General features: G+C 46.3%; 1 protein-coding gene across 4 annotated transcripts in view; it reads left to right on the forward strand.

Moving 5' to 3' along the window:
• TBXAS1 (thromboxane A synthase 1) overlaps nt 1-16,283 on the forward strand; it is a 161,643-nt gene that overhangs the window by 84,508 nt on the left and 60,852 nt on the right. For all 4 annotated transcript variants that reach the window (XM_014859250.3, XM_070514549.1, XM_070514552.1 and 1 more), the window contains 4 exons: nt 1,170-1,258; nt 2,987-3,135; nt 4,878-5,008; nt 9,095-9,409. In XM_014859250.3, coding sequence (XP_014714736.2) covers nt 1,170-1,258; nt 2,987-3,135; nt 4,878-5,008; nt 9,095-9,409 — 684 coding nt within the window. The remainder of the gene's footprint in view (nt 1-1,169; nt 1,259-2,986; nt 3,136-4,877; nt 5,009-9,094; nt 9,410-16,283) is intronic.

Consider the following 16,283-nt stretch of genomic DNA (forward strand, 5'->3'; position numbering starts at 1 on the left):
TCGAAACATTAAGAGCAAAGAGTGAGTCTTATGTACTCGTTAAAATTCAATTCATTCAACAAATAATTCCTGTGTGCCAGGCACTGTTCTAGGTGCTGGGACACAAAAATGAACAGACAAAAAGTCTCCCCTGCCCTCGGGAACTTAGATTCTGGTGTCATAGTAGTACAATCTAAACACAGGTAACAGTTCAAAAAACGTTTGCCATAAGAAATGCTCAGAGAAACGTATTGCAGCGTGTTGCTTCAGCTGTGGTGTTATTCTAGAAGGCACTCTGGTTAAAATGATTCCCCTTGATGTTTCCAGCTTGGCTTTTCAAACCTATAGGAGAGAATGAAAGGTCATGTGGGCGGCCATGAGGCTCCACAATGAAGTCCGCCCACTGCAGCCAGCCTATTAGGGTCAAAGAGGTGGGTGGCCAAAAGTGAGATCTAAATTTGTTGAAGCTGGATGATAGTTACACAAAAGATCACGATACCATTCTCTCTTTCTATGCGTATGCTGGAAATTTTCCATAATAAAAATGTTTTAGTATTAAAAAAAGAAAGTCAGCAGTTGTCCTGTGTGGGCATAGGCGGCCTCTTGAAGTCAAGGGTTCCCCTATATTTGAAGCTTTAAGCAGCTTAAGCAGAAATGAATAACCATCTATCAGAAATGCTTGAAAAAAGATTTTTATATTGAATAAGAAGTTGAAATGGATGGGCTTAGGGTTTTTTGGATACTAAGATTCTACATTCTAGGGAAGGTCTGAAGTATGATTGGAACCAAACACACATGGATTTGGCCTAATTCCAGGGATAGTACATATGGATTGTGCTCAATTACTCTCTGATGTTAACCACGTCATGAAACCGAGTACTGATTCTCTGTTCTGTCTTAGCACTTAATGATCATTTTCATAATTATTTCACAGTATTTACTCTAAACACTTTCTTCTTTTTGCTTCCAAAATAACCAGATTGCTTGAGCTAAAATAGACGTTTACAGCTACTGTATTTTACGATATTCGTGAATTTTAAAACTTCCTCTTGAATCTTAGCTGTGTAAAAGTTGCCTTCAAAACAATGTCCATTTTCCCAGGAAGCCCCACAATAACCTCTTTATCTACAGCTAATTTAGGTGTGCTCCCTGCATGGTGTCCTAATTACACCTTTGTTATCCACTCTCAGATGATGCCCCTGATCAGCCAAGCCTGCGACCTGCTCCTGGCTCATTTACAACGCTATGCAGAATCAGGAGATGCTTGCAACATCCAGAGGTGAGGGCGCTACAGGGCTACCTTACAGATGAGAAATTGCATTTTTGAATTGCTGCTTCTTGTGACGTACACAATTACCGGACAGTTACCTCGGGACCAGCAAACTATGGAAATGCTGGAAGCTCATAAAAGCATGGGTGGACTGACTAATAAGAAGAAATGAAACCCACATAAAATGTGAAGTGGATGTGAGCAAAGCCCAGGGGAGGTGTGGCAGGTTGAGGGAAGCCTCGAGTGGGCAGTGGTTTGTAGGTGGACTCACCCTCCGACCTCTACAGACCCAGGAGAGGGCAGGATACACCTGGGCAGAAAGGACAGGGTCCTGGGGAAAAGTCCAGGCATTTTTACTTCAAGAAATATTGTGGAGGACCTCAGCCTAGAAGCCACGACTTAGTGGTGGACATCAAATTTAAATGACTGATTATCTGGGTTTTCTCCCCATTGTCCTGTGCTAAATTATGGTTTATAGCAGATTAGGAGTAGTGTGGCAGATCAGCCAGAAGCCAACTCGTTCTTATCGTTGTTAATAAAGTAATAGCATAATCATCACCAGCATCTAAATTCTGCCATATTATTCGCAAAATCCTCTCATACACATTCTCTCTGGTCATGAGATACATGCGTTGGCTAAAGATAAGATGGGCTCAACAGCTATAAAAGCAAAGTAAATAACTCTTAAAATCCTTAAATCTTCAACCATTAGGATCAGATGCAATCAGGATATTCAGTAGTCAAACTGTTGTTTTTGCTGTAGCGGGGAGATAAGTAATCAATTATAGAAATGTTTTCAATAAAAGCAGTCAAAATATATAAAGAAGTCATCTGGAGATGTCATTTCTTCCTTAATGATGAGTTGTTGGTTACAGAATTTCTGAAGAGGAACTAAGCGTGTGCCTACATCAAGCCACGGAAATAGACCTTTTAATTATAAAAGGATATGAACATCCAGTTGTTAGCCTTTTTATAAATAACTTGTCTACACCTATAAGATAACAAGAAATGATCATTCTAGTTTAAAATGGCCATTTGGGGAACAGGCTTCCTAGAGCCTGAGAGGTTAATTTTTCTGGAGATACTGCCAGACACTTTTCTGTTTATTTCTAAAGTGCAACATGTGTTTTCTGTAATAATATACATATGCTCCTGAAGTTGGTCCCAGAGTTTGTCTTGTGTTTATTTGAGTGTGAAGGGTCCTGGTTTTTTATGTGTTGCTCTCATGAAAACTGTAAAATCATTAGGAGGAAGTAGGGACAAAACCACTAAAACTAGACGATCAGGTTGTTAATTCATCCATCACAATTTGCTACATTATCAGTTAGGCATTCGAGTCTGGCTTTGGACGAGCTGTGCTCAGCTTTGGGGTAATGCACACCGGCTTTGGGTCAACTCCTTCACGGGAGGAAAATTTAAAGTGTAGCCCTTGGTGTTTGCCCGTCTCTGGTTGACTAAGGCTGCTGAAGCCGGAAAGTCAAGGAGGTGATGCTCTCCTCCCCCCAGTCTTTGCTGAGATCAGTTATCTGTTATGTTTTTGTGTGTCCTCTTGAATTCTGCCATCACGCTCAAAGGATCTAATCCCACTGCCTCCTCTCCGACCACCTCACTCCAGATGTGCAGGAAGCACCCCTTTCGAGCAGGTGGACAATGAGGAAGTCCCGCCTCCTCAGGAGAGTGTGATGGGTAGGCCACTGGCAGAGTCCTTTCAACATTCGAATGTTCCCTCTCCCACAGGTGCTACTGCTGCTACACCACAGATGTGGTTGCCAGCATCGCCTTTGGCACCCAGGTGGACTCCCAAACGGCTCCCGAGGACCCCTTTGTGGAGCACTGTAGGCGTTTCTTTGCATTCTCCATCCCCAGACCTATCCTGGTTTTAATCTGTAAGTACAGCTCCTGCTGAGGGCAGTAAGGGGGGCTATGCTAGCTGGGCAGACCCTGTGACACCTGGGTGGTCCCAGACCCCTTCCAGGGCTCAGCATCTGCCACCAGGTAAGGGCATTCAGGGTGTCTCTCCATGGAGTCTGCCCTGCAGAGGGCTTGTCTTCCTGGAGCCACCCGGGCCCCTCTTATCACCAGCCTGGGGCCACTTAATATCAACACAGGGAGCCCTGGCCTCTCCTGGCCATGTCGTGAGAACAGCCGCAGCGCCCCCTGCTGAGTGCTTTGTGTGCCTTGCCTGAGTTAGTGCTTGTATTTACCTGGTGAGAAAGGTATTCTCATTCCCTTTTAACAGATGGGAAAACTGAGGCTTCAAAAGGCACAGCCAAGACTGACATTGAAAGCCTTTTCTTTTCTAGGGCATATTTCTCCCCTCCAGCAAAATCCTCTTCCGAAGACCCCTCCCCTTGAGACTCCGTGCAGAGTAAACTAGAAATCACACGTGATGAGTGACTAGCCAGGTTACCTGATGCTGTGGAGGCCAGTTGATTTATTTTTAGTTTAGAAGTGAGTTTTTACCTTCTGGCCAGTTCCAGTATCTTCCTGCTTTTCTGGAAGTATTGAGGCGTTGTTATTATTGTTATTAATTATTACCGTAATTTCTAACCATTCTGCTGGGCTGGTAAATTCATTCCCGTTTCTGAGTCACTTTCCACGGAAGCCTCTGTCACCTCCATTCGCTGGGCATTGAAACTGTGGGAGGAGCTGCTATGGGGTCAAGGCAGCCTCCTCCTTCACCCCTCACCCCCTCCACCCTCAGGGGAGCTGCTCCAGCTGAGTGGGCTCCTCCTGCCATCAACCATGAACTTGTCCTGCATCCTGTGGGGCGAGTGGTTCTGTTGTCCCATCACGGCTGCTACGTCTCTCTCTGCCACTCTGAGCCTGCCTCCCTGTTCTGTCACACTGGTTGAGCTCCAGCTCTTGAAAACGGCAGAGCCTTCTGAGACCTCTGCGGGTCCCAAGCTGTCCTCTCCAGCCCAGATCCCACACAACGCTGTGTGTGGCAGGCCCACCGTGAATGCTGAGAAGCTGAACTGAGCCAAGCTCCGCCTCGGCCGGCTCAGCGCCTAGGCCCAGGCCACTGCCCAGGAGGGGAACCATGTCCCTGACCCAGCTAACTCTGTCCCACGGGCATGGCAGCAAGAGCCCTAGCTGTGCATGGCACAGCAAGGGAGGCACCCATAGGGACAGGACCAGCATCCTTGTCAGCTGCTGCCGTGGCCGCTCTTAGGGACCATTCAGATGGTAGCTCTAGGGACAATTTTCCAGTGGAAAAAAATGCAAATGACCAGAAAGTTAAGAAAGTAGATCAGCTTCTACTACTTGCTAAGACTAGAAACGTGGCTTGTCATCTGTTCTTTCTTGATCAAATACAAAGACCTTGGGCCCTCATATGTAGGACCCAGAAAATTAATTTATGACGCTGATTCTTGGGGGCCAGAAGGAAGTGGGGGTTCGATTGTACAGACGTTTATTGAGTGCTCACGATGTGCAAGGAATGGTGAGGAGTCCAGAGGGGAAATAAGCCATAAGCCCTGCTCTAAGGAGCAGCAATTCAGAGGGGAAGACAGGCCTTCAAATGACTTTAATTCAAGGGCAGGGTTTGCTTCCTGGCAACAGGCATCTAATAGCCTGGTTGATTTTCACCCTCTTTTCAATGCCACTTTTGTTTTTCTCTTTCAAGTATCATTTCCATCCATAATGGTCCCACTGGCCCGGATTTTGCCCAATAAGAACCGAGATGAACTGAATGGCTTTTTTAACAAACTCATTAGGAATGTGATTGCCTTGCGGGACCAGCAAGCAGCAGAAGAGGTAACATATTTTAATAGGACACGGCGTTGAAATGGAATGGAACCTAATTTGGCATTGCTGTCTCTTTTCTCTCTCTTCCCTCCCAACCCTGCACACCACACCTTTATTGGTCTACCACTTATTGCTTTCCAGGGCAGTAGAGAGAAAGAAGAAAGGTCGAGGAGAGGCAAAGAAGAAAGAGAAAAGTGAGGGCAGGTGGGAAGGATGGTGGGGAGGAGCCCAGAGCAATCTGTCCACACTCTGACATAGGGGAGTGAAATTAAAGCCGCCCCCTCAAATCCACGGGCCTCTCTATTTCAAGTATCCCCCCAGCATAGGTTATAGCAGCCCCAAAAGAATTTTCTAGGAAAATGTGCCCACATGTACTTTTCATCAGCATCTGCTTTATATCGAAAAGCAGCAAGATGGAGTTTTCCAGGAAAAACAGCATGGGTATTAGAGAGGAGTTGGGGAGCTGTCACCAATCCGACCTTCCCTCTCAGCACAGAGGATTTTGCTACGAAATTTGTAGTTGAGGGCCCTCTCATGCTTCATCTGAGACCCGGAGATTTCTTTCCTCCTTACAGACTTGCCCTATGCTTGGCACATAGTAGGAATCACGTAAATATTTGCTGATTGAATAGAAATAGGAATTTTCAGTATTAAGAAAAATAATTTCTGGGCTGGCTCCGTGGCCAAGTGGTTAAGTTTGCGCGCTCCTCTGTGGTGACCCAGGGTTCGGATCCTGGGTGTGGACATGGCACCACTCGTCAGGCCACATTGAGGTGGCATCCCACATCCCACAACTAGAAGGACCTGCAACTGAGATATACAACTGTGTATGGGGGGTTTGGGAAGATAAAGCAGAAAAAAAAAAAAAAAAAGGAAGATTGGCAACAGTTGTTAGCTCAGGTGCCAATCTTAAAAAAAAAAAAAGAAAAAGAAAAAGAATTTCAATATTGCATATGCTCCTGCATGTACAATGCTACTCCTTACGGGCCTTGTAGCATTCAAGAAAGTCACCTAAAAGGAATAACAGGCCTGAAATAGCTTTTCCTCAACTGCCTTGTGCAAGATGTAGCTTTAAAAGGGTCTTCTCAAAGATTAGGTGGCTGAGAGGGATTAATACAGAAAGGACATGAGGTCCAATCATGGCGATAGCCGAGAATGAAATCAGGGGTCAATTAGTGGCTGGATGCACAGAGCAGCCTTGAGAGGCAGCCTCGTCCAGTGGCCCAGCTTCATCTCCTGGAGACTGTGCAGCGAAGGTGTCCATGTCCGGAAGGCAGGTGGAAGGTATATACAAGCTCACAGCCCCTTGGCCCACACCTCTGTGAACTCAACTGGACGCCCTTGGAGGTGTGGGGAGAATCAGCTCACCCTGGCCTGAAAGGACAGAACGTTCTTATCCAAGTTCATGCTTCTCCAGAGTGAGGATGGAACCTGGGCAAGAAGGGATGAAGAAAGCACCATTTCAAACCTCGATACTGCTGTGAGGGGCTTCCCTCTGAAAGTTTAATCACACACACATCCCACCCCTCCCCCACCGGAAACCCACTGGCTGTGGCATCAGGCTGAAAATTCTAAAACTGTTGCACTGAATGGCTTACTAAGAGGTGAGGGGTTATTAAAGATCCAATTACTGGGATCGCCTCGAGCTTTTCCTTTTATAAACTCGAGAGCTATTTGTTTCAAACAATGAGTTGATCTGAGAAAAACCTCCCAAGCACAAATCCAGGACTGCTTGTGTCAGGACAGGGCTATACGGTTACTAAGAAAACCTGCTTTAAACCCATCTAAACTCTGTAGACATTCCATCAAGCAGATGTGTGTTTGCGCAGTAGAAAATGCAGCACAGATGTTAAAAGGTAAATATTTTTCTAAGCTCTAGCCGGTGGGTGGATAAGACACCTACATCTATCAGGGTGCGTATTTTTCTTGGATATGACCATAAACCAGCTCTGTTTCAGTCCTAAATGGGCAGTGTTCAAATAGCCTCCATGATGCAGTGCAGATCAAGGAAACCCATCTACACTAATGCTCCTCTCCCGCGCACAGTGCCTTGAGCGCAGCCCTCTCCTCTGGCCTCTGTAGCTGGAGGTTAAGGCAGATCTCTGCCAGGCTCAATGGCCCTGTAGCAGCCTGTCTGAGCCAGGATGAGAGGAAAGGATGCCAGGTACAGTTCTGCAGTGAAAAAATCCAACTGTGTGGATGTGGCTGTGCCCTCCCTTCCACCATTGCCCTCATCCCACCCCAGCAAAACCACAAGCAAGCCTCAGGGACCACAACCGTATTGCACCCTGAGGAGTTTCAGACATGCCAGCTGAGAGGCCTGGGGATGCTCTGGGGTTCTGAGGCAGCATCCAGGAGCCAAGGTGGCAGAGGGTGCTCGCTTCCCACATGTGCCATCATGCCCTGCCCTGCCCCAGCTCTGCCCCAGAGGACAAGGCTCGCAGTGGGGTCACAAAAGCCACCCAGATATGACCAAGCAACAGGAAGGAAGCTGAGGAAAGCCAGCCTTTGAGGATGCCATTTGGAAGGAGAATGAGGAGGATCAGGCTGGAAAGAGGCAGCCAATGATGGCGGACCCTTTGCCACTTTCTCAGCTGTTACAACCTGAGCTGGCTGGCAGGACGCTGAGGCCTGGCCCCCCGTCCCCACCCCCACCCCCAGGCTCTCTATGCCCACAGGCTTAGCTGTGAGGCCTGCTGCGGTCCCAGAGGACACCTTCCAAAGTCACAAAGCTGGGAAGCAGCAGAGCTGCAAAGGTGTCAGGATCCAAGCTTCCTGCTCCAAATAGCACGCGGTTGTAAGCACACCCAACACAGCCTTCTCCAAGATGCATTTACTGCATTGCTTTTTCCTTTGTGGAATTACTTACTGCATATCTAACACGTGCTCAGTGCAATACCAGGCACAGGTGGGGCGTGGGGCTCGGCATCCTGCCCTGGAGATGCTTATAATCTTGTGGAGGAGAAAAAGCAACCACATGTGAAATAACAACAATCTTCAAGGGCGGAATTAAGTGCTGATGTGTGTGGTATAGATTATTAATGAAATAGAAATTCAGAAGCCAACGAATTAAGAAAATGCTGCAACAAGCCAAGTACTTTGAAATTATAATATTTTTCTGCTGGCGGTTTGGATACTCTCTTTTTACTGTTTAGTCCCATAAACTTCAGAAAACAGTAGCATATGGGTTGTCATTCATCACATTAAAGAGCTTTTCAAAGAAAGGATGAGCCAGGGATACACTTTGTCAATGCTGAAGCAATATGTAAACACTCCTATTGTTACAATTAGTGGTAGTCAAAATATAAAGAATATGCAAATTGCTGATAAGCAAGGTAGGAGGAAATGACAAGAAAACTCTAACTACTTACATGGGGTAGGGGATTACTGAGAAAAAAAGGACCGATATGAGGAGTCTAGGCTACGGGAGACTTGAAAGGCAAGCTTCACTGAAGCTAGGCCCCCGCTTCTGTTAACTTCCTGCCGTGTGAGAAAAACATGGCCACCATAAGCCCTGAACTGCGCGTAAGGGCAAAATGGAGCATGTGCTTTGGTTTAAATCTATATGATGTTTTACTGTTGGAAAACCAACCAACCTACCAATAGTACAGACATGGAGAGAGTAAAAGATAAAAGCCCCCGTGGTCTCCCACTCCGGCCAGCTCACTGTGAAGTCTTGGGTATACATGTTGCTAAATGTTTTCTATGCGTGGACAAACTTACATAATTCTATCTAGTGCATTTACTGTTTTTACAGAAGTGAGATTCTACTGTGCATATTGTTCTGCAACTTGCTTTTTTTCACTTATCAAAGTGGCTTAAGGTCTTTCCGAATCAGCCCAGATTGAAAGGGCTCAGCTATTTTAATGGCAGTGTCACAGTCCGCTGGTGGCTGCCCCGGAGTCCGTCTGACAGTGCCGTACTGAGGGACGTTCAGGCGACTCCGGGTTTTTGCCATCTCAGTAACCTACGATCAGGACCCTTGTTCCTATTGAGCTCTTTAAAAGCTACACTCGCATCTTCTTTTGTCTTCTCAGAAGTCTCACTTACGTGACTCGAAGACCAAAATGTGCGTTTTCTTCTTTCGTCCCTCAGAGGCGGAGAGACTTTCTCCAAATGGTCCTGGATGCCCGACATTCTGTCGCCTCTGTGGGCGTGGAGAACTTTGACATCGTCAGACAAGTCTTTTCCTCCACCAAATCCACAGCAAATCCTTCTCAGCGACACCAGCCCAGACCCCTGTCCAAGCCTTTGACTGTGGATGAGGTCGTGGGCCAGGCCTTCATCTTCCTCATCGCTGGCTACGAGATTGTCACCAACACCCTCTCTTTCGCCACTTACCTCCTGGCCACCAACCCTGACTGCCAAGAGAAGCTTCTGAGAGAGGTGGACCGTTTTAATGAGAAACATGTGAGTACAGTGGTCCTTGTGAAATCCACAGCACAGTTGATTTTTGTGTTCATAGAAGCGAAACCATTTTTTGGTAACTGCCTTGCTCAAATCATATTCTAAGTTTGTAAGATGAAATAGGGCCATTGCCCACCTTCTCCGTCTCTGTGGGTTAGCAAGGAAAATGGAGTATTCAGAACAACAGAAAAAAAAGAAAAGAAAAAGACAAATAGTGCACATACCTTCACTTTCTGGGCCTGTCCTTGAAACCAGGCCTGGCTTGGGAAAGCTGTAGAGTCTTAGCAAAGAGTCAGGGTCAAAGGACAGAGGTGGGAAGGCGGTGTGGTTTCCCCGATGCTCTGACTGTGGAGTCGCCATGCTCCGGGAGGCAGATGTGAGCTAGAAAATGGAGCGGAGTTGGAAGGCAGGAGTTAGCAGAAGGATGGGCCAAGGTGAAGTAGGAATGACGATTGGGTGAGCCCTGAGGAGGAGGGCCAGAAATGGAGTAAAGTGAAATGGGGCCAGTCAGCGCCAAGTCCACATTCTGGATGTTCCTTCTAGACGGGGCCCCTGTTTGGTGGACTTGAAGCAAACTTTTAAAGGGAGCTGAGGTAGGCTACTTTATCACTTCTTTTTTTTCTGGAAGCTTTTGCGTGTATTACTTCAACTTATGAGATTTCAAAGAAAATAATTTTAAAAATCTGTGCTTTATAAAGGAAGACCACCATAAGAGAATCCTTTCCATTACATTCTGATATAATTATCAGTGCATTTGCAATCTGGGGAGATGGCCTGTTCTGTTATTGGAACCATTAGAATTTTTTTCATATATTAAACTGAAAACTACTTCTCAGAAAATTCCACTTCTTTATCTCTCTGGGAAAGTAGATGCAAGCTTAGCCTTTCTTCTCCAATGCAGTTTTCCAATATTTCTGATCTGCGTTAGCTGTGTTACTAATTGCCTCAACTTTTGGCTCATTACAAGCTCACGGTCAACTTAAAGCCCCACGACGTTATGACATCTGCCAGCCAGGTCTCCTCGATCCACGGCTTGTACGATTGATTTTTTGAGCCTAGATGCAAGAGTTTATATTTATCCTTATTATTGCTCAAGTCAGTCAAAATAATTTTGAATCTTGATTCTGCCATCTGTCATATTAGCAGTTCCTCCAGCTTTGTGTCATCTGAGACTTGCTAAGCATGTCTCCTATTTCATCCAAGCCATTGATTAAAATGTTGAACAGGACAGGGCTTCCCTCCAGGTTGACATTGATCCATTAATCAATATTCTTTGGGCATGGAGTCTCAACAAGCCATGAATCCAAATAACCTACTACCCACTCCCACCACCCATCTTATCCTGTTTTATGGTAGTTGTTGCAGCTTTTTTTAAATTGAGGAGCAGGGGGAGGGATCGAAGATGACTGGGGTACATTACTGCAAGAGAAATAAGGGGAGCTGAAGGGCATGTCTATTAGGATGCGTTTAGTGGCGGGTAAGAAAACCCCAGCCCAAACTGATTCAAGCAAAAAAGGTGGAGGAGGGGGCACTTCTTAGTAAAGATCGTTGAACAACTCAGGAATAGATGTGGCTTCAGGCAGGTCTTTATGAGGTCTCAAAGATGTGCTCAGGTCCCAGTTTCTCCCCAGTTCTCAGCTGTGCTTCCTTGGTGTTGGCCCGTTCTCAGTCTTGATCTCCTCTCGAAGCCCCAGGCAGCCTGCCAAGGCCGTGGGACTACAGGCCTCCTTGCTCATAACCAAAGGAGAAGAGAGCCTGTGGCCCAAAAGTCTCAGAAAGTGTCATGAGGTTCCCTCTGATCAGAATGCTTAGGTTACTGCCCATCCTTGAACCAACTATTACAGCCAGAGAAATGCGAGCACCGATGGGCCTATGCCGGTCAATTCCACCCACGGGGTCAATCATACTCAAGTCATAGGACTGAGAACTTGCGAGAGCATCTCCCAAACGAAGCTCCAGATGCTATGCCAGGAAGGTGGTAAAGGCGATAGAGGGGATTCAGGCCCCTGGTCTCAGATAAACCGGGAAGCAGGTCAAATTAAAGACTTTTAAGCATCTAGAGAGCGGTCAGCACTGGTAGAAATGGCAGTGGGTTGGAGAGGGGGCCACAGCTCTAAGAGGTCGAGTCATGATCCTCACCTTCAGGGAATTTAATTGCCAAGTGAAAAATAGTAAGTAATGTCTATAAAACAGTACGTCCCTTCCAAATAAAACCCTCCAGGACAATAGAAGGCAGCAAATAATCAAGTCTACATGTGTGGTGTCATTTAAGGAGCTGTGGGGCTCTGGGAGTCTGTCCCACCAGCACCGTAATTACATCTGACTGTGTTCATCTCCCAGGACGACCCAGGGAGTGTTTCCATAGGCTTCCATTCAAAAGCCCTCACGAACACAACCCCTTACTGTGACCCAGCCTGAACTGACCTTGACCTCAAGGAGGATGATTCTGTCATACCAAACCCTGGCCTCCTTCAGATCCTCCAGCCAAGGATGGGCGGGCCTTTCTCCAGAGGTTCACCTCCCATGGGGCTGTGCAGAATGTTGCAAGGCACTGAGATTCCATGGGCAAGTAAACAGATTTTGGTAGGTAAAGCTTTTCAAACTTTAATGTGCATAAAACCATCCAGGAAAATTATTTAAAATGCAGATTCCAGGGCCCTGCCCTCAGAGGTTCTGATTGCATAATTCTCGGGCGGGGCCTAGGAACCTGCAGTTTTAATAAACATCCCAGGTGATTTTGACACAGGTGGTCCCTGGTTTCTCTTTGAGAACACAGCCTTAGAGGGGTCCAGACCCCTCTCCTAAGAAGAAACAGGCTCCAAAGTCTTGCCCCAGCCATGTAAACCCCCAGGTCATTTCCTTTCTCTAGGTAACAATTGGGATGGTCTCTGAGAAATGGGAATACATAGAGGTTGTCTTTTTTTAAGAAATAAATTTGGTAATCACAATAGTGTTAATGAGTGTATGGCCTTGCACATGGTACACAACCAATGAATACTTGTATGTTCTCTTCTTTTCTTTTCTTTCTTTCTTTTTTTTTACTATAATCAGAGTTCTGTTAATATGGGCCATCTGTCAGGACATGGAAATGCAGATTAGATGTTCACACATTAGATATTTTCCTGAAAATATTCCTGAAACTTTGCATGTAAAGTATGACTTGTTATAATTTTCCTGCTGGTTTCCATTCAGTAAATATTTCTTGAGTGCCATTTAATGCCAGACTCAGGCTCCAGATCCTACACCCAAGGCTGTTCTGACCCAGCTCTTCCATGACATCCCTGTGGAGCCCCACACACCTCAGAGATGGCCTTCCCTTGTGTTTCTCAATGAGATCACAGGATTTGAGCTCTAGAGCTGCTTTTCCCTGAGCCATATCCTTTTACAGCAATGCCTATGAGAATCTGAGGAAAGCCATGTCCCTCTCCCTAAGAAAAAAAGTATCTGTACTGTATCAGTTAGGACTCTTTCTGTTGACAGCCATAGAAAACTCAACCCAGATTGGCTCAGTGAGTTTACTGATCCACATAACTGAAAATTTCAGAGAGGAGTGCTGCCTTCAGGTATGGCTTGATGCAGGGGCTCAGACTCTGACACTGGGACCCAGGTGGTTCTCTCTCCTTGTCTCTCAGTTCCAGTCGCCCTGGGCATACTCCATTCTCAGACAGGATCTCCCCTAGCAGGATCTCCTCTAGCAGTCTCAAGACAGCTGTGTAACCAGTATGTTGAGCAGTCTGCACTAAGTGAGGTACAAATATGGAAACGCTTTGTGTTTTCTCCAATTTCTTTTAAATGTGTTCTAATGAATCTCCTTTCCGTTTCCTTGATGATAGCTTGGGACTGATCTCAAAAGTTTCTGGTCACTTTTAGGCATGAAAAAGTCCAGACCAGTCTGGTCCAGTTTAAGACTTCAGTCCTAGATCCAATTTAATGCTCTTCCATCTCCTTAACTCAGGCTGACCTGTGGCCTGAAGAAGCTTCCGTGGGGAGGCCGTGTTGTCCGCTCTTTCACCCTCCTTCCTCTCCTCCCCCGCCCCTCTGGATCCCCTTCTTCTCCAGGAGGTTAGGGCCATTGAACCAAGCCCCCAAATCCTCCCTAACGGAGGCTTCTCTCAGCGCCTTGCTGCACTGGCCTCTGGAATGGAGCAGAGGCCAGAGTTATCCAGAAGGTTCCTGGGACCTCCCCACCACACAGTTCCCTGATGAGGAGCGGCTCCACTTCTACCGCCAGCTCCTGCCCCACCGCTTCTTGGTGCCGGTGTCTCCTGGTGGCAGTCAGCCCTCCGGAGCAGCTTCAGTGCCTTTCACAGTGTCCATGTGCCTGCGGGAGACACACATCTTGGCCACACCCATGATGGCTGCTTCCTCTGCTGTCCCCTCTCTCCGCTCTAACATCTCTCTCGGCTTACTTTTCCTTTGCTCAATTAGGCAGAGGGACATGGAGATGTAGATGACAATTGAGCCTGCAGACGGCAAATGAGCAATTCTGCTGCATCAGCAGATGATCACCAGGAGAATGAAACGCAGGGCTCAGGCAGCCGCCCCTGCTCTCTGAGCGCTTCTATCGGAGACCCCTTCCTTGGCTCGGGGCAGGGACACACTCTTCGTACACTGATGACTCCGTGCTCTGACAAGTTCTCCTGATCTCTCTCTCTTCTCTTCATAAGCTGAGGATTGGGGTGGGCAGGGTAGGTTCGGGCCCAGCGTGAAGAACCCACTCTCTTTCCCGAAGTCTCAGAAAGTCTCATGGCGTCTCGTTGATGGTGATTGGGTCGTGAGCCTGCCCCTCAACCAATCACCAGGGCTGAGGGGAATATGATGCCCTGATTGGCTTAGACCTGGGTCACTGGCCCCATCCCTGGAGTTGGTGCCTAGGCGGGGCCTCACCTGAACCACCCAGAACTCAAATGGGGGCGGGGTGGATCCCCAAACCTCTGTTACGGAAGTGGGGTGAACTGCAGCTGGTTGGCCAGAAAACAGTGTACATAGAATCTGTGGTCCCCAGATTAGAAACTCTCACTTTAAGATTTCTCGTTATGCTCTCACGCTCACCTTTCCTCTGAGCTTTTAAAACCCAGCTTTGCAAGTCTGAGGTCTAAGTCCAACAGTGCCTAGTACTGCCTTCTCTTTTGATCTCCGAAATGATGCGCATGGCCTGCTCCCGGGGACTTCTTGTAAACGATGTGGCCACTTCATACCAAGTGTCCTGTGATTGCACAAAGCCAATCATTCCTTATTGGTCAGAAGGAAGCTGCGGCCTTACTGCATCCTTTACCAGGCAAGATGTGAAATTGTCAGTGGTGAATGTCAATAATTCATGTGCTCTGCTTTTAGCAGAACTAAACTCCTGGCACATATAAGGATACTCGAAGGTCTTCCTTCACTATTAGGGATTATCTTGATACGAATTTTACAACGCACCCATCCTGTCCCGTAATATCCCGTCTCACACCACCTGTTAGACCCAAGTGGCTTTGAAGGTCTTTCTCCTTTCAGGGTATAGATTTCTGTTCCACTTTACCATACAGTTATAATCCACTTTATTCTTCATGCCTCCAGACTACTTCATTCTAGGCCACATATGTTTTCTTCTAAATTATCTGGTTTTGGAATTGTGTCTGGCCTCCCCTCCTCTTGCCCCACCGTCAAAATTCAGCTCAAAAGCTTCTTTCTCAAATCACCCAATCTCTTGGAGAGCTCTCTCTTTTGCCCATGTTTCCTTAGCCGTATTGAAGGGGAGGTACAGTCATTAAATTCAACAGTGGAAGAGCAGGGAAAGGTTTGTACCACTTGTAAAATTGAGAAAATTTTTTAAATTAAAATTATTTTAATAAGACTTTTGTAATGTGGATGTTTCATCGTGTTCTCCAATATCTAATTTTGAAAAGGATGAGAGGGGAAAAAATGACTTCTTTCCATATAAATTGTTTTTGCTATAGCTTTAGCATTTCACGTTGAAATTATTGACTTTTGATCTGGCTAAACCATTCTCTTTTCTTCTCTTTGGTGCCGGACTGTGCCAGCCAAAATTTATGACCCATTTTCCTTCTGCTTAATTGTTGTTATAAATCTGCTGTGCAGAACCCAGTTGTAAATTTATCACAAATTGGACTAGATTGATATACAGCCTCTCTTTAGGATAATTTGAAGAGAGTTATGCCTTAGAAGGAAGGCAAGATTCTTAGACCTTCTCTTGAAGAGCTGTTTTTTAATCACTATAAATATCTAATTAAAATACAACTTACTCTTTCTTTTTCTCTTAAGGATAAAAGACCATTCCATGCTGAGTATTTCAGCTGATTAGCTCATGCTGCTAATGTGAGCAAGGTTGAGGATTTGCTCCTTGAAGCAGCCAGAGAATCTCAAAGGAAAAAAAGCATATTCTGTGGCTTCAAAAACACAAAACAAAACCAGCCATTTTGCCCCTAATCAGCTGTTTCATAAATATATGTCCTTTGTCACAGGGGGTGGGTTGGGGGGAAAAAATGTGACTGGCTTACCACAAATTCATCCTTATTATGGAAGAAAGAAATATCTCCCAGTTTGGATTCCACTCAGGGTCAATCTTCAGGGTCATTTTCACACAGGGTGTAAGGCATAGTTGACTCTAAGCTTCAAGTGAAGCACTGGAAATGGGTTTTTCCCCATCGAGAAGGTTTCCTCCCCTTTGCCCGGGCCTGCTGGGGTCCTGCTGTATAAAGTTTAGCGGGAGCAAGCTCAGGTGTTCCCTGTTGGGTCAAACACTCAGCCACACTTCATGAGGCTTCGTGCTTCTTCTGAATGCTTCCTTTTCCTACAGATCCCCTGGTAGTACAACAGAGCACAAAGCAATGAGGTACCAGGAAAGAGACAGGAACAAAGACCAACCTACAGCCCT

This window comes from Equus asinus, chromosome 1 (assembly GCF_041296235.1).
Source record: "Equus asinus isolate D_3611 breed Donkey chromosome 1, EquAss-T2T_v2, whole genome shotgun sequence".
Taxonomy (NCBI): domain Eukaryota; kingdom Metazoa; phylum Chordata; class Mammalia; order Perissodactyla; family Equidae; genus Equus; species Equus asinus.